A 23,555-nucleotide genomic window follows, 5' to 3' on the forward strand; every position below is an offset into this window, starting at 1 on the left:
TGCTGGATCCCTCCTTTCCGTATCCTGAAAATTTGGGGAGCCTTTCTGGTGGAAGCAGTGGTCTTGGGACTCCACTGAACAGCATCAAGGGGGTGAAGGCCCTTATACCTGGGATGACAGTGGTCACTGCTGCTCCCTGTCTTTGCAGAGATAGGAGAATGAGGGCAATAGCTACTTAGTGTCATTTCCTTCTTTCTTCTTTTATAACATTTGTGTAAAGGAAACAAGCAGCCTCAGATGGAGTCACTTATGCTAAACCCCACCAAGACTTAGTAGCTAACTTAACTGCAGTTTCAGCCTCTCCCAGGAGTGGAATTTTATACCAATCAGTCTGAAATGACCCAATCAGCAACTAGTGAGGTAATCTTACCTGGACCCCTTGCATTTCCCTAAGGGAAGGTGACCTTATCTAAAATAACACACTCTTTGAACTTCCTTGTTCCACCCTCCTTTTGCCTGAAAAAATCTATTTTGTACAACTCCATGGGTCACCTTTTTATTTGCTAGATAGGAGGCTGCCTGTTCATGAATCGTTGAACGAAGCCAATTTGATCTTTTTTGCTCCACTGACGTTTGTTTTTTGAACACAGTCGATAGAACCCAGGTTTGCTGAAGGACTTCAACGAATGTGCTTTGAGTGCTGCTCTACCCAGGCTCTGCTGTAAATGCAGAAACTACAGAAAGGAATGTCCCTATTCCTTTCTTCAGGGTGCTCACACACAGCCTAGTGGGAAATGAAATCTGTATCCTAACAAGACAAGCCGTGGACGCCTGTATTAGTGGTTGGAATGAGGTGTTAATGGAAACACACAGGAGGGAGGGTGGTGACAGCTTCACAGAGGCAGTGACATTTGACCTAGTGCAGGGAAAGATGAGAGGGTTTTTTGTTTTGTGTGTGTGTCTGTATTTCGTTTTGTTTTGTTTTTTCTGGAGCAGAGAGGTGGGGGTTCTGGCTTTTCTTAACATGGGGAGACAGCTTCTGACTGATGTTCCTTGATTAATCATTCCAGGTTTCTGGCTTCTTTCCCAAGCCTGCAGATTCTTAAGCATTCATTTCACTGGCTTCACCTGCCTTAGATCACCTTGTTTTCTCTTGCAGGGTTTCTCAAAGTTTGGTGCTCAGACCAGCAAGATCGTCTCTTGGTTAGAAATTCAAATACTGGGTTCCCAACCAGAATTGGAAATGCTTGGAAATGTCACCTGATACAGGCTCAAAGAAGTTGAGAGTCACAGTTCTAAACACACCCAGGGCCTTTGCCAGGAGCAGGGGCGGGTGGGATGAGGTGCAAGTGGCGTGTAAAATGCAGAGGCTGAGAATGATCTGGGCAGAGGCTGAGGATGATCTGGGCTTTTCCGTGCCACGAGCCTGGGCGGGAGGAGATGAGCCATCTGAGGTTCCCTGCCTTGGTCTTCCGGTCCACGGTTCCACATGGGTTGGTCTGTCGCGTGCTTTCTCCAGCAGTTTCTGGAAGGATCCTGTGGCTTCAAGGGAGAGGCAGTCCCACGAGTCCCTGAACCGGACTCGTTTTTCTCCCCAAAGCGGATAGACAGGAGGCTTGGCTGAGCAGCCTCAGGGTTGGCTTTGGGCCCCCTCAGTTGTGCAAGTGAGCGATGCAGGCCTCCTGGGGTCCTTTGGCTCCCCGAGCCAGAACCGGAGCCACTCCCATCCCAGCGGGGAGGGAGCCTTACTCCAAGGTCAGGTGACCGTTACGACTCGCAGTCAGCCAGGGACGCGGAAGGGCGGCCGCTGGCAGGCCCTGGTGAGCGGACGGGAGTGCAGGCGCGGGCCATGAGGTCCCTGGAGCTACCCCGGCTCCCGCTGCTGCTGCTTCTGCTGCTGCCGCAGGGCCCCGCTGGCGGCGCAGCGCGATTCGACCCCACCTGGGAGTCCCTGGACGCTCGCCAGTTGCCCGGCTGGTTCGACCAGGCGAAGTTCGGCATCTTCGTCCACTGGGGCGTGTTCTCCGTGCCCAGTTTTGGGAGCGAATGGTTCTGGTGAGTGCGCCTCCCTCCGTCTCCTCTGACCCTGCTTTGGTTCCCTCCAGCCCGACCCAGATCCCGCCTTTGCGGCTTTGTTTTGCCCTCTAGTCAGTTTCGCCTCCTGCTGTTTTAACTGCATTTGGCATTTCCGGGTGTTAAGTGTGTAATTTATTGTGTTAGTGGTTCGTGCTGATGAACGCTGAATTTTTCTTCCCTGTGACTGCAGGAGTTGTCAGACACTTCATGTGGCTCCCGCTTCTCAGCTTGTTGATGATTACACTTATTACGTTGTAGTTCTCACTCTGCAGCCTCCGAGTGACAGAAACAGCAGGAAGTAATCTACTTGTGTGGGGTGAGATGGTGAAGCTTGGGCCTAAACCGCAGTCCATTGAGATACAGACTCGATGTCCCACCGCTGTTCCGCTGCTACCTGTCAATTTTCAGTTGTTCTGCCATGAAGTGTGATTTAAACATACATGTATGTGTTTGTGAAACTAAAACTGACAGCACCTATGACTTGAACCCAGCCAGAACCCAGACCGGGACCTGAACCCAGGTGCCAGGGACTCGAACCCAGCCTAGACCCAGATGGGGACTTGAACCAACAGCGTGTAAATTAGACTCACTTCCCTGGTGTCTGGACTTGCCAAGGTTCAGGTTCTTTATGCCTCCATACAGAAGGAATTCAGCGAAAGACAAAGAGATGCGCAAGAAATAGGTTTACTAAGATAGGATTATTGCGAGAGATGCAAGCTGGCCGGAAAGGAGGCGCTGCCCTGAGGATTAGGTGGGCTACAGTTTTATTATCCAAGGGGAGTGGGGATGGGAAAGACCGCCTCTACCTCTTTCTTTGAGTAGTAGCGCCTCCTTAGTATCATGTAAGGGAGTATTTGACCTATAAGGCCAAACTAGGACTGTCTTGGTACTTATTCAAATCAGCAGAAGGAAGGTCCTTAAACTTCTGCCCTTGGTTTGAACCTGAATGCAGGCCTCACCCCCACCCCCTACCTAATGACCTGAGGCATATCTTGAGCCTCCACTAGTCAAGTAAGCCTACCTTGGTCTGATGGTTTTCTTGAGCAATTATTAACTTACCATGGTCTCCCAAAGTTCCCTAGGTTTCCCTCTCTATCTAGGGCCCCTTATTGGGACTTCTATAAACTACCTGTGTAACTATCCTTTTCCATCCCTATCAAAACTTCTATTCATTTGGGCATTCACCAGCTCTTTAACATTAAAATGTTACCACACATGGCTCATAGAACAATTTTTTTGAAAAGACTATTAACTCTAAAAAAAAAAAAAAAAAAAACCCAAGGATTCTTTTTTTTGGCTGCACCTTGGCATATGGAAGTACCCAGGCCAGGGATCAAACCCGTGTCTTAGCAGTGACTGGAGGGAACGCCCCAAAATTCCAAGTATTAATACACTATTATGTGAAAAGTACTACACAAAAAAATTGCTCTTTAGGTTTTTGCCTTGATATTTATAAATGTGCATGTAGTCCCTTTCAACTTTGAACTCTCACATATCTTTCCTAATTAAAAACATAAGGTATTTTAAACTCTTCAAGATAAAAAGTTATTATATATATGTGTGTGTGTGTGTGTGTGTGTGTGTGTATATACACACAATACATACATATATAATATATTCCTAAGTAAAAAAAATTAACTGAGTATTTAAATCTATTTTATACTATATACATAGTGTACAAAAATATACCATGTCTGTTAGATAAGTCAACTGAAAAAAAAGCATAGTGTGAGAGCCGTCAGTTGTTTTGTTTGGGGCAAACTGAGGAGTACAGCTAGGGAGATAGCCTCTTAGGGACTGCTCCGAAGAGGTAAGGGGGGAAGTCAATATATATGTGGCAGCTAAACATTGTCACTTGCCATCTGGTTCTAAAAGAATGAAGTCACTAGCCACTGCAGTTTGATGACCTTCAACACACCCTGAAAGGACAGGGTGGAGATCAGGAATGAGGCCCTCTACTCTGGGAAAAATCGGCAGGACAGGTCTTTATTTATTTATTTATTTTTTTAGGGCCACACCTTTGGCATATGGAGGTACCCAGGCTAGGGGTCCAATTGGAGCTACAGCTGCTGGCCTACACCACAGCCGCAGCAACACCAGATCCGAGCCACGTCTGTGACCTACACCACAGCTCACGGCAACGCCGGATCCTTAACCCACTGAGCGAGGCCAGGGATTGAACCCGCAACCTTATGGTTCCTAGTCCGATTCGTTTCCTTTGCACCATAACAGGAACTCCAGAATAGGCCTTTAGATAGTTAGATACTAAAGTAGATACTAAAGATTTTATGAGCCCATTTTTTGCATTTTCTCATATCATCTACAAAAACACTAAAATCTATAACGGTGACATCTGTTCCTCGTGGCTAGCAGCAAGGCTCTGCCAAAATGGGTGCTTGACTGCATGTACCCCCTTTAACTAAAGTTGTATATAGTATGACCTCTCCCCCTACCTCTTCAGAACTGATACCTCAGAGCTATCTGAGATGCCATTTCCCAGGCTATAGTTCTCATTTTGCATCCAATAAAATATAACTCACAACTCTCATGTTATGCTTTATTTTTTTTCAGTCTACGTATGTGATTCTGTTGGCCATGCAATCAAGCAACACTTTGGCAGAAGGTTACTGCTACTCACAAGAAAGTTACTACTAGTCACAAGAAGGTTACTACTGGTCACAAGAAGGTTACTGCTGGTCATAAGGAGGTTGCTGCTAGTCATGAGCAGGTGTCACTGTTAATGATTTTAGTGCTTTTGTAGATATGAGAAAATGCCAGAAATTGGGCTCATAAAATCTTCAGTATCCAACTATCTGAAGGCCTGTCCTGGCCTGTTTTTCCCAGAGTCAGAGGGCCTCATTCCTGATCTCCCTCCTCTCCTTTCAGGGTGTGTTAAAGGTCAGTGATTGCAGTGGCAGGTGACTTCATTCTTATAGAACCATATGGCAAGCAACAATTTTTAGTTGGCAGATGCAATGTAGAATATAAACTATATATTTTATTAGCATTACACTGTATACATTGTACCACTTTCTACAAAGAGATTGACTTTCTACAACCAGTAACTTTCTTATTCAGTTAAGCCAGTTGATGAAAAAAACAAAAAACCCTGTATAAACTATGGAGTACTATTGATATATTCTTTTAAAATCAACTTGTAAAATAAGAGACTCTTTCTTCCCATAGCATTTCTACCAAACGTATTTGCTTCAGGATGTTGTAAATCTTTCTTTGCAAGTTTTGTGCTGTTAAGGCATTTTGAGTTTATTTTTGAAATGTTTCAGATTAGCTAAGTACATAAATCAGCAGATTTTTATTTATCTTCTACTGAGATATAATAAATTATACTTTGCTATCATTTTGTTCAACTGGAAAGAATAGGTAAATATACATTTGGGTGCTGGAAGAGGATTTATTCTGTTTGTTAATCGAAACTAGTGCTCTGCCCAAAATAGCCCATTTTGAGTCATACTATTCTTGGCAGTGGTTAACATTTCATCTTTTACAAATGAACCCAAAGTTGTTTATTTTGACCTAGGACAATAAAGATAATTCTCATACAAAACAGTATATTTCTGTTGGTCTGGAAGTACATTAACCCCGTGGAAGATTCTTTAATTATACATGGTTTCCCTTTATGTCCTCTCTAAATCTCTGCTCCCCATCCCAGTTTGACTTGGGGCAATCAACAGAGATGAGTATATCTGACTGTCCTTAATGGCAATTCAAAACCAGATAAAAATCATGGGCTGTTTACTGTAAATGCCCTTTCTCATCTCTATTAGTATGAAATTTGAGAAGTGACTCTAGACTATTATATAGAATGCAGGTTCAAATTAGATGTGCTAGAAAAAAACAGAAAGCCCTGATCTTTCAGCTTTCTGACTGTCCCAGTTTCACGTTTGTAGTTCAATTTAAAAGGTAAAAAATGCATCATGGATCAATTAGTATGCTTTCACTTAAAGGTATAGAAAACCCAAATAAAAGGCATAATTATAGGCCTTGTTACTATACATAATGAGAAATTTAGAGGTCGTGGGCTCATGGATGAAATCAGAGACCTAGGCCCCTCTGTCATCTTCAACTGTTGACTTGTCCCGTCACATGATGGTGGTCAGACATCACTTCACACAACCTTCTCCAAAAGCAGGTTGTATCTCTTTCTGTGAGAGAGGAAACCATTCCCAGGGTCTCCCATGGCTTCTCCCCAAGTTCCATTGGCCAGAGTGGGTCAAGTGTCCATGTGGTAGCAGTGATAGAAGCTGGCAGAGTATGTATCTGATTTGGGGGCAGGTAAACAATAGCGCCTGTGCCATCTCACGTCCTTCTTGAAGTCTTCTCAGTAGGAAGAACCTCTTGATCACCTTTGGGGATGTAGTGCTGATTATGAATTCGCTCATCCCGTAGAAACACTCTTATGAGAAGAGTGTTAGAAGGAAGAGTAGAAGAGGGGTCAGAGACGGGGCTTGCATCTGTTTCATGAGGATAGGATTACTGTCATGTTTATTTGCCTGAAAATGATGTTTTCAGTGTAGTTTTCCTCCTGAAGTTTAGGCACCATTTTTCACAATAAATGCGTAGAATAAGTAATCCTTGAAGGCTGAGTCAATATGTTAAAATAATATCATCTTCCTAATTTTAGCATTATCACCTCCCTCACTTGTTCTCTGCTAGTGAGTAGAATACATGCATGTTGTGTTCTGCACACTGTCTTCCTTTTGGAGCCATCATCGCCTATGTTACAAAGGACTAACTGTGTAAATATACTACATGTTGTAATTTAAAGGTGAAAAAATAACAGCAAACCAGTGGCTGGATTGGCTAGAATGTTCCAGTTGAGCTGAGTGGAGTTCACAGAGGGATAGATGGAAAACTACCAAAGTTTGCCTGAGCTTTCTTTAAGGTGAAGTCAAACTACACTTGGAAGTGAGGAAGAGAATCTTGGTAATATTTGGGGAAGGGGGAATTTAGTAAAGGGAGCTGGGGGAGTTACAGAAGTTACTGCTGAGCCTTGAATAACACAGGCTTGGTCCACTTTTATGTAGATTGTGTGTGTGTGTGTGTGTGTGTGTGTGTGTGTGTGTGTGCGCGGGCTTTTTAGGGCTGCACTTGCGGCATATGGAGGTTCCCAGGCTAGGGGTCTAATTCGGAGCTGTTGCTGCCTGGCCTACGCCAGGGCCACAGCAACGCCAGATCTGAGCCGCATCTTCGATCTACACCACAGCTCACGGCAACGCCAGATCATTAACCCACTGAGCGAGGCCAGGGATCAAACCTGCAACCTCATGGTTCCTAGTCGGATTCATTTCTGCTGCGCCGCAATAGGAACTCCTAGATTTTTTTCAATAAATATACAATCGGTCTTCCGTATACAAGGGTTTTGTATCTCTGTATTCAGCCAATCTCAGATGGGAATTTTCATCTATGGTTGCTTGAATCCACAGATGCCAAAACTGTGGCTTTGGAGGGCTGACTGTCCTCTGTCATTTTATATAAGAGACTTGAGCATCCTCAGATTTTTGGTGTCTGCTGAGGCTCTGGGGGCCAATCCCCCATGGATACTGAGGGATAACTGTATTTCAAATGTTTATGCATCTGCTGCTTATGTGCTGTTTCCTTCCTCCCCATAGGTGGTATTGGCAAAAGGAAAAGATTCCAAAGTATGTGGACTTCATGAAAAATAATTACCCTCCTGATTTCACATATGCAGATTTTGGACCACAATTTACAGCCAAATTTTTTGATGCGAACCAGTGGGCAGATATTTTACAGGCTTCTGGTGCCAAATACATTGTCTTAACTTCCAAACACCATGAAGGTATGTAAGTACAACGTTTGCAAACACTGACAGTGATTGTGAAATGTAAAGTCGTTCTTTTGGAAGAAGAAACTAAAGGTCATCCCATGAAATCAGAGTTTTCTCTTAGGAGCAATCATAAATGGCTACTCGCATTTGCTTCTAATTTAAGAGACCACATATGCCACTCAATTAAGAAGCATTAATTATGCAGAAAGATCATACCCTCCATATAACAGAGAAAAAATGAAAACTGGGCACATTTTGTTATAAGCATATATAACAATTTCCAAAAAATCCAAGATTTGATTAAAGCTATTTGAAGTGGGATGTGGGTTGCAGGTCAGTTTTATAATTGGAACTGTACTCTTTCCTTTCCTTCCACCTCTGTAATGCATTCTGGAAAGGCACCATGGGGGTTATTTTGCGTAGTCTTGCATCAAGACTGATACACAAGGTAGTGTGTTTGGCCAATTCTATATGGCCCAATGGAGGACAATTTGCTAATGATGAAAATGATACAGATCACCTGGAAGGAGCAGGATTATGGAACTGTAATAGTGCCCAGAAATAACAGAGATGGTGGAAAAATACCTAAAAGGAAATACAGTGATTGGGTTAGGGTTCTCCAGAGAAAAAGAACTAATAGTAAGTGTAATACTTGTAAAGAGATTTATCATAAGAAATTGGCTCATGCAGTTACAGAGGCTGAGAAGTCCAGAGCCAGCAGTACAGTTCCAGTCTGAGTCTGAAGGCCTGAGAACCAGGAGAGTCCAAAGTTTGAGTCCAAAGGCAGGAGAAGATTGATGCCTTAGCTCAAAGTCATACAGAGTGAAATAATTCTTTTCTTTTCTTTTCTTTCTTTCTCTCTTTCTCTCTTTTTCTTTCTTTTTTAATGGCCACACCTGTGGCACATGGAACTTCCCAGGCAAGGGGTCGAATTGGAGCTGGAGCTATTGGCCTATGCCACAGCCACAGCAACACCATATCCGAGCCGCATGAAACCTATGCTGCAGCTTGTGGCAATGGCCTCATTGAGCGAGGCCAGGGATCAAACCTGTATCTCACAGATACTAGTCAGGTTCTTAACCTGCTGAACCACAATGGGAACTCTGAAATTCTTTTTTAATCAGCCTTTTATTGTATTTAGGCCATCAGTGGATTAGATGAGGCCCACCTGCTTGGGGAGGGCAATCTGCCTTACTCAGTCTACCTGTTCAGATGTTAATCTCATCCAGAAACACCTTCATGAACATACCCTGAATAATGTTTAACCAAATATCTGGGCACCTGGTAGCCCAGTTAAGTTGACACATAAAATTAACCATTGTAGTGGTTTCACATTAATAGGAAAGATTCCATCCTTTACCATTCCAGTACCTGCAAGATCAAGGAAGCATCAGCAAATTGTTACTGTTCCAACAGCATGTTCTTCCTTTGCATTACCATCTTTGCCTTGGTATAAAAAAAACTTGCCTCCTGTTTTCCCTGTGGGTGGAGAGGGGATTAGGAGGGAAGAACCACAAACCCAAAATAAAGAATTATCTTAGAATATTTTTCCTTTTGGCCACATTCTAGTGGCTTAGTGGTTTTCTCCTATAGATGTTTCTCAGGCTGAGAGGGATTATAAAGTGTATTCATGAAACGTGTTGATTCCTGATGTCTAGGAACATCTCCAAGCTACATGGCACGAGGTAATACATAGAGAAGTTTATTTAAAGACAAAACAAAACCATTTTTAATCCCACCGTGAGGACAGATGATGGAGCCCACATTCATAAACGCGCTAAGACTCATGTTGTCAGATGTTTTCATGCTCATGGAAGAGATCCCGCTGAGCCCATTTAGGCAGGAAGGCACTGTGAGCTTCTGGTGGTGCTACTGAACCGGAGACCCATGTGGTTTTAGTACCACCAGACATTAGAGCCTGTCAAGTTGAAACATTTAGAATAAGACTTTCAATATCGATATTGTTTTGAAGCTTACCACAACATCTTTGAAACCAGCATGAGCTGTTTTTAAAGGCTTCTTAAAAAAGAATCTAAAGCCTGTGCCCATCTTAGACTTGTCCTAATTTACAAAAGTAAAGTGTTTCACCAAAGGCACCTTATGGGAGTTCCCTGGTGGCTCAGTAGGTTAAGGATTTGGGTTGTCACTGCTGAAGCTGGGGTCTCTGCGTGACACAGGTTTGATCCCTGAACTGTGAACTTCTGCATGCTGTGGGCATGGCCAAATTAAAAAAAAAACAAATATCAAAGGCATGTTATGTATGTCTGTTCTCAAAGATTCTTCTAGATTTTAGTGGGAGAGTAACAATGTATTTATGTTCCTAGACACTAACTAAAATTTTTGAGGTTTTTATATTATTTATTATTTTCGGTTTATATAGCACTTTAATGGTATTTACATAGAAGAAGCAGCAGTTTAAATGCAAATTCCTTGTAAAAAAATGTAATTTCAAAGTGCTTATGTAAAGGCATTCTTCTCCCCCATTTAGTTGGTAGATAATTCACTTTTAGGTAAAGCACAATGTCTAGGCTTATGATTTTAGAGTAGGATGAGGTTACTCATGGTGGGTACATTTCAAGGAACAGAGCTACTGGGGGATGGTACCCCACCCCCACCATAATAATGAGGGTAAAGGAAATTTATCACTACACGTAGTGTCCTACAAGTAATGCTATAATGAAAAAAATAACCCTAAAACCAGGAAATATACTTTACTCTTCGGTTTAGAAGGCAAATGAGAACCTTGCAGGGTTGCGTCTCAGGATCTTCATCGTAAGTAGCGGTAGTCATGGTTTAGCATAATAGACGTGGACAGTGCTTCTATTTTCGATGTGATCTGCTAATGCTGACTGCTGATTTTGTGCTAGACCCTGAGCTAGCTCTTGGCTGAGGATGTAGCAGGGAACAGGCAGACATACTGATGTCCTCAAGGAGCTTACAGTTAAGAGGGATCATGTAGGAGACAGATCCAACTACCCAGACTTTATGGGGTACCCTGACAGTCCCTTTAAAAATATCCATTCTGGAGTTACCTTCATGGCTCAGCAGTTAACGAACCCGACTAGGATCCATGAGGATGTGGGTTTGATCCCTGGCCTCACCCAGTGGGTTAAGGATCCAGCATTCCTGAGCTATGGTGTAGGTCGCAGATGTGGCTCGGATCCCGTGTTGCTGTGGCTGTGGTGTAGGCCGGCAGCTGTAGCTCCGATTCACTCCTAACCTGTGAACCTCCATGTGCCCTAAAATAGCAAAAAAAAAAAAAAAAAAAAGAAAAAAAATCTCCATTCTGTTTTGAATTCTCATTTGTTTCTCATATGAAAGCAGAATACACACTAGGGAAAAAATGGCCATAAAGCAGTTGTTTGTAGAAACAGTTATTTATATATCATGTGTGCTACCTCTATGGTTTGTTTTGGTGTTTGTATAGATGGAAATGTCCTAAAGCAGAATTGATATGCTTACAAAGGTTTTTAATATGATGTTTCAGGCTTCACCTTGTGGGGCTCCAAGTACTCGTGGAACTGGAATGCTGCAGATGAGGGGCCGAAGAGGGACATTGTCAAGGAACTTGCAGTGGCCATTAGGAACAGGACTGACCTGCGTTTTGGGCTGTACTATTCCCTTTTTGAATGGTTTCATCCACTCTTCCTTGAGGACGAATCCAGGTTATTCCAGACACAACAGTTTCCAGTGTCTAAGATGCTGCCTGAGCTTTATGAGTTAGTGAACACATATCAGCCTGAGATCCTCTGGTCAGACGGTGATGGAGGGGCCCCAGACACCTATTGGAACAGCACAGGCTTCTTAGCCTGGCTCTATAATGAAAGGTGTGTGTGCTATTAGATTGCTGTTGAAACCTTAAACATTAATACACTTTAATTCCCATCCTTCTTGAAATATTTCCTTTCAGGCTCATTTGTGGTATGGGGGAGGAAATCATTGTAAAGAATGCTTATCAGATATATCAATATCTATCTATCTATTTATTTACTTATTTATTTATTGTCTTTTTAGGCCGCACCTGCAGCATATGGAGGTTCCCAGGCTAGGGGTCGTGTTGGGGCTTTAGCAATGCCGGATCCTTAACCCACTGAGTGAGGCCAGGGATAGAACCTGTGTCCTCATGGATGCTAATTGGGTTCGTTAACTGCTGAGCCACAATGGAAACTCCAGATATATCAATATTTACTCAAAATAATCAAGAGTTACAGATCAGGAGTCAAATACAACTTAATAGTCTGATTTCAAAATCAGACTAAAATCACAGAATCAGGGACTTTGAAGACATTAATTTTGTGGGTCCCCATTTTCATCTCCTATTCTGGGACAACCCTGTATAATCCTCACTGTTTCTGATTATGTGCTTTTCCATTCCTCTCATTTCTTCTTTTCACCCTCTTACCTTTGATAATCTTTGCTGCTCTGTCACCCTTGTCTGTGTCCTCTTTTCTTCACTGTCAGCATTTTGCTCTTCCCGTTCTTTCCTCTTGCTCTCTAGCATGTTCCAGGCTGCCCCATTAGAACACAGAGTTCTGACTGAGCTCCTCATAAAGCTTACACTCTATGGACCAAATTTTATATTTATAACTAGAAAGGACTTGGTTTCATGCTCTGAAGTCAGGGAGTGTTCTGCTTGTGTTCTCTGGGCCCACAAAGGGCACTCATACAATTACTCTGGAAAGCTCTTGATACGTAATTGCAGTTTTTCTAGGTACTCCTTCCAAAAAGAAATAGTGGGCACCCTCCGCTTCAGTTTGTGAACCCAAACTGTCCCCACTAAGAGGAGAGGTGCAGCGGGTACCACCTGCCATGACAATAATGTTGTGGGGAATATTTCCTGGCACAGTGAATTCCACCATGTCAACAGTTCACTTTCATGAGATTCTTCAATATTAGACCAATTGGAAGATAAAGAGAAAGGCTAAAATATATGTAGGAGATTATTTAGTCAAAGGTAAGAAGAATGTCCTGAGTGTAAATTCAGTTTTGGCTATCATTCACAAAATATGCGGATGGGAGAACCTTCAAATAACAGTGTAATGCTTTCTTTTCTTTTCTTTTTTTTTTTTTTTTTTTTTTTTTTAGGGCCACACTTGTTGCATATAGAAATTCCCAGGCTAGGGGTCAAATCACAGATGCAGCTGCCAGCCTTCGCCACAGCCACAGCAATGCCAGATCCAAGCTGCATCTGTGACCTACACAACAGCTCAGAGCAATGCTGGATCCTTAACCCACTGAGTGGGACCAGGGATCAAACCTGTATTCTCTGGATACTAGTTGTGCTTGTTTCCACTGAGCCACAATGGGAACTCCCAGTGTAATACTTTTTATAATTGCTCTGTGTTCTGGACACTGACTGTTTTATATAAATTACTTCTGTTCTAACAGTAGATGAGAAAATTGATTATTCATGGGAGTTAGGTAACTTGCTCTAGGACAGGGAGCTTAGAAAGTGACAGAGCCTGGACTACACTCTCCCCAGGTCTTTTGACTTCAAAACCATGGGCTTTGTATTATATTCCACTATAGTTATTTTTCAGAAGTGGATTTCAGTCAGAACTCTTTTCAGTGACATTTGCTTTTGTGTAAAAATTGTTCACTTTTTTAAAAAAAAAAAATCCTTTTCCTTTCAGCCCAGTTCGGGACACAGTGGTCACCAATGACCGCTGGGGAGCTGGTAGCATCTGTAAGCATGGTGGCTACTATACCTGCAGTGATCGTTATAATCCAGGATACCTTTTGCTGCATAAATGGGAAAACTGCATGACAATAGACAAGTTTTCCTGGGGCTATAGGAGGAATGCTGGAATCTCTGACTATCTTACAATTGAAGAATTGGTGAAGGTACAGTAAGATGTCTGATGACCATTATGGTAATATTCATAATAGTGTAGGTATGTGAGAATTGCTTTTTTCTAAATTGTATAGCTCAAGGGCCTATAAACACAGGATGTTATTCTTCTTCCTGTGTGTGTTCTCCTAGATAGTGACTATATATGCATGTCTAAGCCCATAAATATGACATATTAACACATGCATGATGGAACTGTTTTCTTTCTCTTAGAACTATATTTATTCTTAATTTTTTTTTTTAGCAACTTGTAGAAACAGTTTCATGTGGAGGAAATCTCTTGATGAATATTGGGCCCACAAAAGATGGCATCATTTCTCCCATTTTCGAGGAGCGATTAAGGCAGATGGGGACCTGGCTAAAAGTCAACGGAGAAGCTATCTATGAAACCCGTGCTTGGAGATCCCAGAATGACACTGTCACTCCAGATGTGTGGTAAGTCCTATTAGATAGAGGAAGGCATTTAACATTTTTCAGAGATGAAGAGAAAGTAGAATAAAAAAGGAAATTAGACGAATGCCTACTTATACAATACACTTCTTAACTTTTTATCTACTATAGAAGAAATCAGCTTCTTTTTTTTTTTTTTTTTGCTTTTTTTAAGGGCTGTACCTGCGGCACATGGAAGTTCCCAGGCTAGCTGTTGAATTGGAGCTGCAGCCACCAGCCACACCACAGCAACGCCAGATCTGAGCCATGTCTGTGACCTACACCACAGCTCAGCAACACTTAACCCACTGAGCAAGGCTGGGGATGGAACCCACATCCTCATGGATACTAGTCAGGCTTGTAACCCACAGAGCCACAATGGGAACTCCCAGAAATTAGCATATTTTAAAATACTTATTAGTTATCCCAGTTGAGCCGAAATCATCTCCAGATTCCTCCTTAATGGTGAATAAATTTTAGGGAAAAATAAGTAAGCCATTCAGAAAAATAAAAAATGCTGAGTGGTTAATCCAAAGGGGCTTCTGGTTTAGTCAGTCAAGTAAATTCTAACTTTTGCAGTGTTATACTACATCAAATTAGCAAGGGGTCCCGAAGGGCAGAAAACATATTAAAAATTATTTAATTTTATTTAAAATTATTTAAATTGCATTAAATTGATTAAAAATCTTGTAGCTTGTTCCTATTATTCTAATAAATCTAAACCTTATGTTTCTCTAAAAGTAATTATCTTAACTGGCTAACTTTTAACTAGATTCTTCTATAAAGCCTTGTCTCAGGTTCTGTCTGAACTTTGGAAGGTTCTATGGGCCAATGAGTCTCAGACTCTGCAAATGTGGTGGTTTCTGATGGGGATCTTAACATACATAAATCAGAGTAGGAGTAGAAAAGCTCTAAGAATTCACCTTGTGTTGCCACCTCACTGAAACAACTAACTGTAGAATTTTGAGAATGTTTGGTCTCGGAGAAGCCATAATGAGAACTCGCAACCAGTCTTTCATCTTGCAGAGGTGACTTTAAATTTGGTTTTATTTATTTATTTATTCTTATTTTTATTTATTTTACTTTTTTGTCTTTTAGGGCCACACCAGTGGCATATGGAGGTTCCCAGGCTAGCGGTCGAATCCGAGCTATAGCTGCTGGCCTATGCCACAGCCACATCAACTGGGGATCTGAGCTGCGTCTGCGATCTACACCACAGCTCACGGCAAGGCCAGATCCTCAGCCCACTGAGCGAGGCCAGGGACTGAACCCACATCCTCATGGATGCTGGTTGGGTTTGTTAACCACTGGAGCCATGAGGAGAACGCCTAAATTTGGTTTTAGAATTTGCTTATATTCGACTGGGAGAGTATCTGATCTGGGACTTCACAACTGTTAACCATTATACTATTAAGTAAAGATAAAAGCCAAACTACTTCACAAGGCCTAGAAAGCCATAGTCTGGCTCCACTGCACTGACCCCAGGAGGCTCACTTCCCCCTGGTCACTGTGAGAGCTCTTCCTGTTCATCCTGTGTGCTCCCAGCTTTGTTGCATCTTTAGATGACTTCCAGGGCCATCCTTACAGTCCTCTGAGATTTTAGCCCTGGCTGTCGCTGTCCCTAGAACTACTCTTCACATAATTCTTAGCGGTTTTAATGTCTGTATTCACAGCTCTTCTAATTTGCTGGCCTCTTGGTTCCAGTACCTCCTCCCTTCTAGGGATCCTGCCCCCTGACCTTTGTACCCCTTCTTCCAGTCATACCTTAGACCTTGGCTTACCAGTAACTGTACTCCTTCCATGATCTCAGTCTGACTCCCACCTCTGGTGCTTCAGCTCATTGCACAAAGCACTTCCACTTCCGAAGGAACCTACCATCTTGATTTCTATCACTTTTCCTCTGTCCCTCATGTCTCAGCCCTCTCATGTCTTTTCTTTTCCTTCTTTTTTTCTCTTTTGGCCACACCTGCGCCACAAGAGAACTCCTCTTCTTTATCCCAACACTCCACTCCTTAACTCTCCTCTCTCCCTCTGCTGTATTCATTAAAACTCGACTTTGATTAAACTCAGCTCTGCTTCTTCCATGTCTGCCCGTGGGCAGCTAAATGTGACTAGAAATACACACACACACACAATGTCAAGTGGTCCCATGTTTGGCTTTAGGGCAAACTCCTGTATCCCAGATCCCATCCCAGACTGTCCACTCAAGGATATTGTTCTAGCAGTTCTCCCATTTGCTCCTCCTCTTCAATTTTCCCTCTTTGTTAGGTCCTTTCCTATCAGCATAAAAACTTATTTTTTCATCTTAAAATACTCTTTCGACCCCTCTTAGATTTCCAGATACTTTCCCATTTTTCTACCTTCCTTTATAGTAAAACATCTTGAATGTTTTTCACTTGCTACCTCCAGTTTCTTGCTCCAGTTTTTCTCTTGAACTCACTCTGGTGGGGCTTCCACCCCTCACACTCCATAAAACCCTGTTCCCCAGGCCCACGGTAACCTGTCCTTGCCAACTCCAGGGGCAGCTCCCAGTCCTTACCATCCAAGCTTATTGGCAGCATTTGCTCAAGTGATTGCTCTCTCTTCATCTTGACTGGCCTGTTAGCTGTTCCTTCATAGGAACAGCCTATGAAGGCTAGTTTCCTTTGCTGGTTCCACCTCAAATCCCTCTAAACCTTGAAGTGCCCTGAGGCCCAGGCCTTGGACTTCAAGTCTCTGTTTATCTTAATTCCCAGGTGATCTCATCCATTTTCATGGCTTTAAATACCATACTGATGACTCAACAGTGCAAAAACCTCTTTCTTAAACTCCAGACCGCATCTATTCAGTGTCCTAGTCAGCATCTCCTTTTGGGAAGTAAAAGCATCTTAAACCTACTATGTCCAAAACTTAGGTCCTGATTTAAAATTTTTCTCTAATTTAGCTCCACCCACAGTATCACCCATCTCTGTTAATGGCAGCTTCATCCTTTTAGGTGGTTGTCAGGCTCAGGCCCCAAACCTTGGAGTTCTCAACTCCCCTCCCCTCAACCTTTTTAAAACACCTTACAGCCAATCTATCAGCAAATATCATCATCTTTATATACACAGAATCTGACCACTTCTTATCCTCTCCGTGGCAACCCTCATCCTGTTCGTCTCCATTGTTTTTCCTCTGGATTATTTCAGTAGCTTCTTGTCTGATCTATTTCTGTCCTTGCTCCTTTAATCTATCTGCCACAAAATGTTTAAAATAATAAGTCAGGTTATGCTATTCCCATGCTTAAATTCCTCCAGAGGCTTCCAGTCTTAGAGAAAAAGCCGGGACTTACAGAGGCTTATAAGGTCCTATAAAAGCATGATCATGCTACACCCCCCACTCCCCACCCCTTTCCTTTCTGTTAGCCTCTCTGCCCTCCCTGCTGCATTATCAGAGGGCCCAGCAGACTGCCACACCGGATGTCTGTGCTGTTCTCCCCTCCTCCAGATTCTCATATGGTTCTCCCTCACATCCTCCAGGGCTCCTCAAAAAGGTCTTCCCTGACCATTGTATTTAAAATAACACCCAGATCCCCTTTTTCCTCCCTAGTGTTGACCTAAAATGAACAGATTGCCAGTTATTTCTCCAGCAAAAATGGGTTTATTGGGGATCAGCAAAGAATTGTAATTTGGGCTTGCAACCATGGCAAGCCACATTCAAGTCCCTGCACCCTAAGGAAAGAACTCTTTTACTGGAGGGAAAATGGAGTTGGGAAGGCTAAACAGAGAGTCCACGGCTTTTCATTGGCTCATTGGAGATTTCCTCTTCCTGTTGGCTCTGCTATTGCTGCAGGATGTGAGAGCTCCCCTCTCTGGTCTCCTGAATCTATTTTAATTGAGGTTTCTGTTTATTAACACTAGAATACTTCTTACCTAGCTTCAGTTTTCTCCAGGGCACTTAATCATCACTTGATATCTATATCTATACATGTGGGGTGTGTGTGTGTGTGTGTGTGTGCGTGTGTGTGTGTATCCTCATTCTAATTTTTTCCACTACAGTGTAACCTCCATGAGGACAGGGACTGTGTTCAATGCTATGTCTCCAGCTCTGAAAGTGATTAGCATTTTAAGATGTATCAGGCTTCTTCCTGATGATATAATCTAAAAAGATCCCTTTGTTACACTTCGATTTCCTTTCCTTTCTTAGTGCTTACCACAATTCACACTTCTGTATTATCTGTATGATTATTTAATGTCTGTCTTCCTCACTCTAGTCTAAGCTACACAAGAACAAGAACTAAGTGTGTTTTGTTTTGTATTGTATCCCTAACACCAAGCACAGTACTAGCCCCTGTGTTGACACATATATACCTGTTGAATGGAGGAATATGAAGATTTGAATCAGTAGGTGGAAAGCCATCTATTCTTGTATCTTATCCTCTTTGCTTACATTCCCCCGCCTGTTTCTTGCTCCATGAAAATAGTCTGTTGAAGAGGAGTAGTACTAGGAAAATTTTTGTTCTAAGAATTTCCTTTTAGCATTGGGGAAGTGTGGCCAGGAGGTGCTGTGATAACTGTGATTTATAATAGGAAATATAATTTGGTCTTTTTCTATTTCTGGCACAGAGTTCCTTAAATGATGACAGCCATAAAGTTGTCTTTTGTCATGTCAGTGAGGTGATTTTGGACATTACCAAAGGATAGGGGTTAGTTATCAGGAGATCCAACCATGTGATTAAAGGGTTGGAACTTTCAGTCCCACCCACATCCTCTAGGGAGGGGTGAGATGCTGAAGGTTGAATCACTCATAATGGCCAATGATTGATCAATCATGACTATGAACAAGGCCTCCCTAAAAACCCCAAGGATGGGGGATCAGAGAGCTTCTGGATTGGTGGAGGTGCTGGGAGAGTGGGGTACCTGGAGAGGGCATGGAAGCTCTGGGCCCTTTCCCACATCTGTGTGCCTCTCTTCCATCTTCCTGAGTTATATCCTTTTGTAATAGACCTGTTAAGCCAGGAAGTAAAATGTTTCTGTAAATTCTGTGAGCTGCTCTAGCAAATTAATCAAACCCAAGGCGGGAGTCATGGGAACCTCCAATCTAAAGAGGGTGGGAGGCCCACGTGACACTCTGGACTTGGTGTCTGAATTTGGGGAAGGGAGGTGGTCTTGTCAGGCCAGCTCCTTAACCTCTGAAACTGCACAGTATCTCTGGGTAGACAGTTGAATTATGGGACACTCAAGTGGTATCTGAGAATTGCTTTGTGATATGGGGCAGTCCCTGCCCCGCCCCTACCCTGGCCCCCTGTGTGCACCCCCTGTGTGTGTGCAGGTGCACACACACACACACACACACACACACACACACTGGAACTGGGATCAGAACCCTTTTGGGTGCTTTTTACACTACCATGGGTCTATTTTTCCCTTTTCTATTAATAAAAACATTGATAAATATCTGCTAAGTGGAAGCATCTTATCTGTAAAATAATTCCAGATCTGACCCATAAATAATAAGAAATATTACTATGCTTTTTTCCCCTTTTGACCAGGTATACATCCAAACCTAAAAGCAATTTGGTCTATGCTCTGTTTCTCAAGTGGCCCACATCAGGACAGCTGCTTCTTGATCAGCCCAAAGCTACTCTGGGGGCAACAGAGGTAGGAGGGAATTTTGTCTTTATTCTTCCTTTAAATTGCCGACTAGACTATCCTGATGAAAACATGACTTTTAACTTCGAGGTGTGCCTTATATGTATTCCTCTTATATCTCAAAAGAGTAATTTTAAAATGAGCTTTATCAATGGCAATGTTTGGCAAAAACCTTTGATGAAAGTTTTCTTTCGTTTCCTAGAAAACTATACTTAAAACAGCTACATTATTTCCAGGCCTATCAATTAAAAGACTCTTCTTCACAGTCAATATATGTTGTTAGGCTCACTGCATGTATCCAGAATGATGCTTTTCATTAAAACTGGAGTTCAGATTCTTCGCCTGACATCTGAATACATCTGGATATCATGGCTCTACTATTTTAGGTCCATAAAAATTTTGGAGGAAGTTAAAGTTTAATTTAGTAATTATAACCATCAGCTCTGGCACTGAGTTCACTTTGATATATTTTATAGCTTATTTCTAAGAAATTGAAAATTTCCTGGGAGGTGAATTGTCCATTTTGCTTTCCTTATAGCATCTTCCCAAATTTCATTTCTAATACTTGGGGCTGATCAGGCAGAAAGGGAAACAGAGTTAAAATCTGATATTTAATTACAACTTAGTGGCTTAGGCATGACATTATCTTTTTATTTTATCTAAGTTCTCTTTGGCCACCTTTAATACTATTAAGAGTTCACAGGTTTTGTTTTTGTATTACTCTACATGATAAGCAAAGTTTTCTAGTTCAAAATAACCACAGAGATGTAGAGAACTCCACATTTTGTTTAAGACTAAGGATACACAACAATTACAGTAATAACTGATCACACTTATGTACTGTTCATTAGAGGGGGTTATGGGAACACTTGAGGAGGAAGGATGGCTGGGTGAGGAAGATGAGCCTTTCACCAAACACTCCATGTGAGAACTGCGCAGGTTTTAGTTGTACAGATTGGTTTGGGAGTCATTTTCCCCACTGTGACACTATTCAATCTTTATAGTTCTTCCCCAGTTTCACACTTTTGAGAAGAATATAGGAGCAAGATAGATGTACTCATTAGATCAAGAATTAAAACAGCTTGTGATCCACTAAATAAAAGTAAAAAATGAAGCTCCTATCTACATTGCTTTTTAAGAAATATCAACCACTATTTCCCAATATATGTCACAGGGTAGATTTGGAGACATTTGTGTGTATGTTTTTAAATTTCAGGTTAAACTACTGGGACATGGACAGCCACTTAACTGGACTTCTTTGGAGCCAAAGGGCATCACGGTGGAACTGCCTCATCTAACCTTTCATCAGATGCCCTGTGAATGGGGCTGGGCTCTAGCACTAAGTAATGTGACCTAATTTGCAGCAGAGTGCTTCCTGCTGCAGTTCTGTCTAAGACGAGAATATATCACATTTCTATAATTGTAGCACATGGAGAAAGCAAATGTAAAATTCGCCAAGAATTTCCTAAATTACCCACATAACTGTTTTAAGTGCACTTTGCTATTGACATCTCTTCACACTGAATTTATTTCCAAGTGTGATTCAGAGGTAGGGGGTTTTGTTTCTGAGTAGCTAGGAATTGGTGGTGGTAAGGACTGAATGGTGTCTTCTGCGAAATTCACATGTTGATGCCCTAACCCCCAACGTGACTGTATTTGGAGATTTTTTAAAGAAGTAGCTAAGGTTAAATGAAGTCATAACAGTGGGACCTTCATCCAACATGACTGGTGTCCTTATAAGACAAGGAGGAGCAGGGATGCAGGCACACAGATGAAAACATGATATATGGATGCACTGAGAAGGTGGCTATCTGCTAACCAAGGAGAAAGGCTCAAGAGAAACGACGTCTGCTGACACCTCGGGCTTTCAGCCTCTAGAACTGTGAGAAAATAAATTACTGTTGTTTAAGCCACCCAATCTGTGGTATTTACTATGGCAACCCTAGGTCATAGGTATATAATAGCTTTGGCTTAGTTTATTTCCAGTGCTTACAGTAATTGCCTTTTTATTTAAAAAATGTTTTTTTGTTCTCTTGGTAATAAAACTGATATGTTTACTATAGGTATTAAAACTATACAGAAGTGCTTAAAGGTAAAATTCACTGTTAAGATCACCACTATTAACATTTTAGTATATATTCTTCCAGGCTTTTGGGGGGGGGTGAGAGTATGGAATTGGAGGTATGGGCCCGTTTTTATATAGGTAGGCTAATTTGAGGTTCAATTTAAATCAATAAATTAGCTTCCTGTATTTGCCTTTAAGCAAACTGAACTCAAAAACCTAGCTGAAAATTAGGAAAGCTATTCAGATCTTCCCTAAGAACGAAGCAAAATAATGAAGCCAAAATCATACTGATATTGATGTAAACTTAAAGAAACATTGATTAAAGAACTTACTCCTCTCAACAAAAGATATTCCAGCTGGCTTGATCTTTATTTGAAGTGCTATAGTGTTCCATTTTGTCACGTCATTGAAATGTAGACATCTCATTGTTCCCTAAAAACGCTTCAAGTAGAGAGGGAAATAAAACACTATTCATATTTATTTTCTAAAATCATGCTGAAGTTGAAAACGTTTAAAAAATTATTCATGGAGTTTCTGTTGTGGCTCAGTGGGTTAAAAATCCAACTAGGATCCATGAGGATGTAGGTTCGATCCCCGGCCTCACTCAGTGGGTTCAGGATCCTGTGTTGCTGAGAGCTGTGGTGTAGATGGCAGGCGAGGCTTATATCCCAAGTTGCTATGGCTATGGTATAGGCCGGCAGCTGCAGCTCCGATTTGACTCTGGGCCTGAGAAACTTCCATATGCTGTAAATGCAGCCCTCAAAATAAAAAATTAAAAAAAGCAAAAAAAAAAATTATTCATTGCTTAAGTTCCTACAACTATCAATTTTGAAACCATGCCAACATATTTACCTAAGTACTCTAAGAGTGCTAAATCCTAATTAACATTTTATTAGAGATCCAACAAGGACAGATTAGTCCAACAGTCCAACACTAGACTAAGAAATAAACAACAAAGAAACGGGGGGAAAAAAAAAAAAAAGGAGTTCCCGTCGTGGCGCAGTGGTTAACGAATCCGACTAGGAACCATGAGGTTTCGGGTTCGGTCCCTGCCCTTGCTCAGTGGGTTAACGATCCGGCGTTGCCGTGAGCTGTGGTGTAGGTTGCAGATGCGGCTCGGATCCCGCGTTGCTGTGGCTCTGGCGTAGGCCGGTGGCTACAGCTCCGATTCAGCCCCTAGCCTGGGAATCTCCTTATGCCGTAGGAGCGGCCCAAGAAATAGCAGCAACAACAACAAAGACAAAAGACAAAAGACAAAAAAAAAAAAAAAAAAAAAAAAAAAGAAACGGGGGAGTGGGGAGGGGAACCAGCAAAAAACCCCAAATGAACAAGATTAAAATAATCTTAACATAAAAATGAGGTCACCTGTTTGTTTGAGACTAAAATCTCAACCATTTAAATTCCTACCCTGTCCATCTTGACTAACACAAATAGAGACTAAAGGGGGAAAATGGGACTCTTTAAGCAAATTATAAGTAGATATAGGGTTGAGTTAAAGGGTAGCTGTGAGGGAACTAAATGATAAAATACAGCTCAGCATTCAGAGGTGCTGATAAAATGCTTTGCTAATAACCTGACACTGTATGAAACAGAATGAGATACTAAATATGTTTCTTTAAGGTATATCTTGCTTATATGCGAAATGTACTACAAATGGGACTCATATCAAGGATTTTAAAACGTTTTATCAAATTCTTAGACTTACCATTGGAATGAAGGACAAGAATTATAATAAGGATAATTAATAATCAGATCTCTCATTACCTATTCTAAACCAAT

At 41.9% G+C, this 23,555-nt stretch overlaps 2 protein-coding genes across 3 annotated transcripts in view; one reads left to right on the forward strand and one right to left on the reverse strand.

Annotated features, from left to right (window-relative positions):
* FUCA2 (fucosidase, alpha-L- 2, plasma) lies at nt 1,415–22,124 on the forward strand. 2 transcript variants are annotated; one of them, XM_021072338.1, is made up of 8 exons: nt 1,868–1,995; nt 2,207–2,767; nt 7,647–7,834; nt 11,310–11,649; nt 13,456–13,666; nt 13,918–14,108; nt 19,612–19,720; nt 20,928–22,124. In XM_021072338.1, exons 2-8 carry the CDS (start codon nt 2,727–2,729, stop codon nt 21,066–21,068), a joined length of 1,221 nt encoding a protein of 406 aa, XP_020927997.1. In that variant the 5' UTR covers nt 1,868–1,995; nt 2,207–2,726; the 3' UTR covers nt 21,069–22,124. The 2 variants fall into 2 exon arrangements, with proteins under 2 accessions (XP_020927993.1, XP_020927997.1); XM_021072334.1 differs by lacking the exon at nt 2,207–2,767 and having other exon boundaries at nt 1,415–1,995.
* The window catches only part of PEX3 (peroxisomal biogenesis factor 3), a 51,432-nt gene continuing 37,293 nt past the window's right edge, over nt 9,417–23,555 (reverse strand). Inside the window, exon 12 of the mRNA XM_021089351.1 lies at nt 9,417–9,740. Coding sequence (XP_020945010.1) covers nt 9,615–9,740 — 126 coding nt within the window. The 3' untranslated portion in view covers nt 9,417–9,614. The remainder of the gene's footprint in view (nt 9,741–23,555) is intronic.

This window comes from Sus scrofa, chromosome 1, assembly GCF_000003025.6.
Source record: "Sus scrofa isolate TJ Tabasco breed Duroc chromosome 1, Sscrofa11.1, whole genome shotgun sequence".
Classification (NCBI taxonomy): Eukaryota; Metazoa; Chordata; class Mammalia; order Artiodactyla; family Suidae; genus Sus; species Sus scrofa.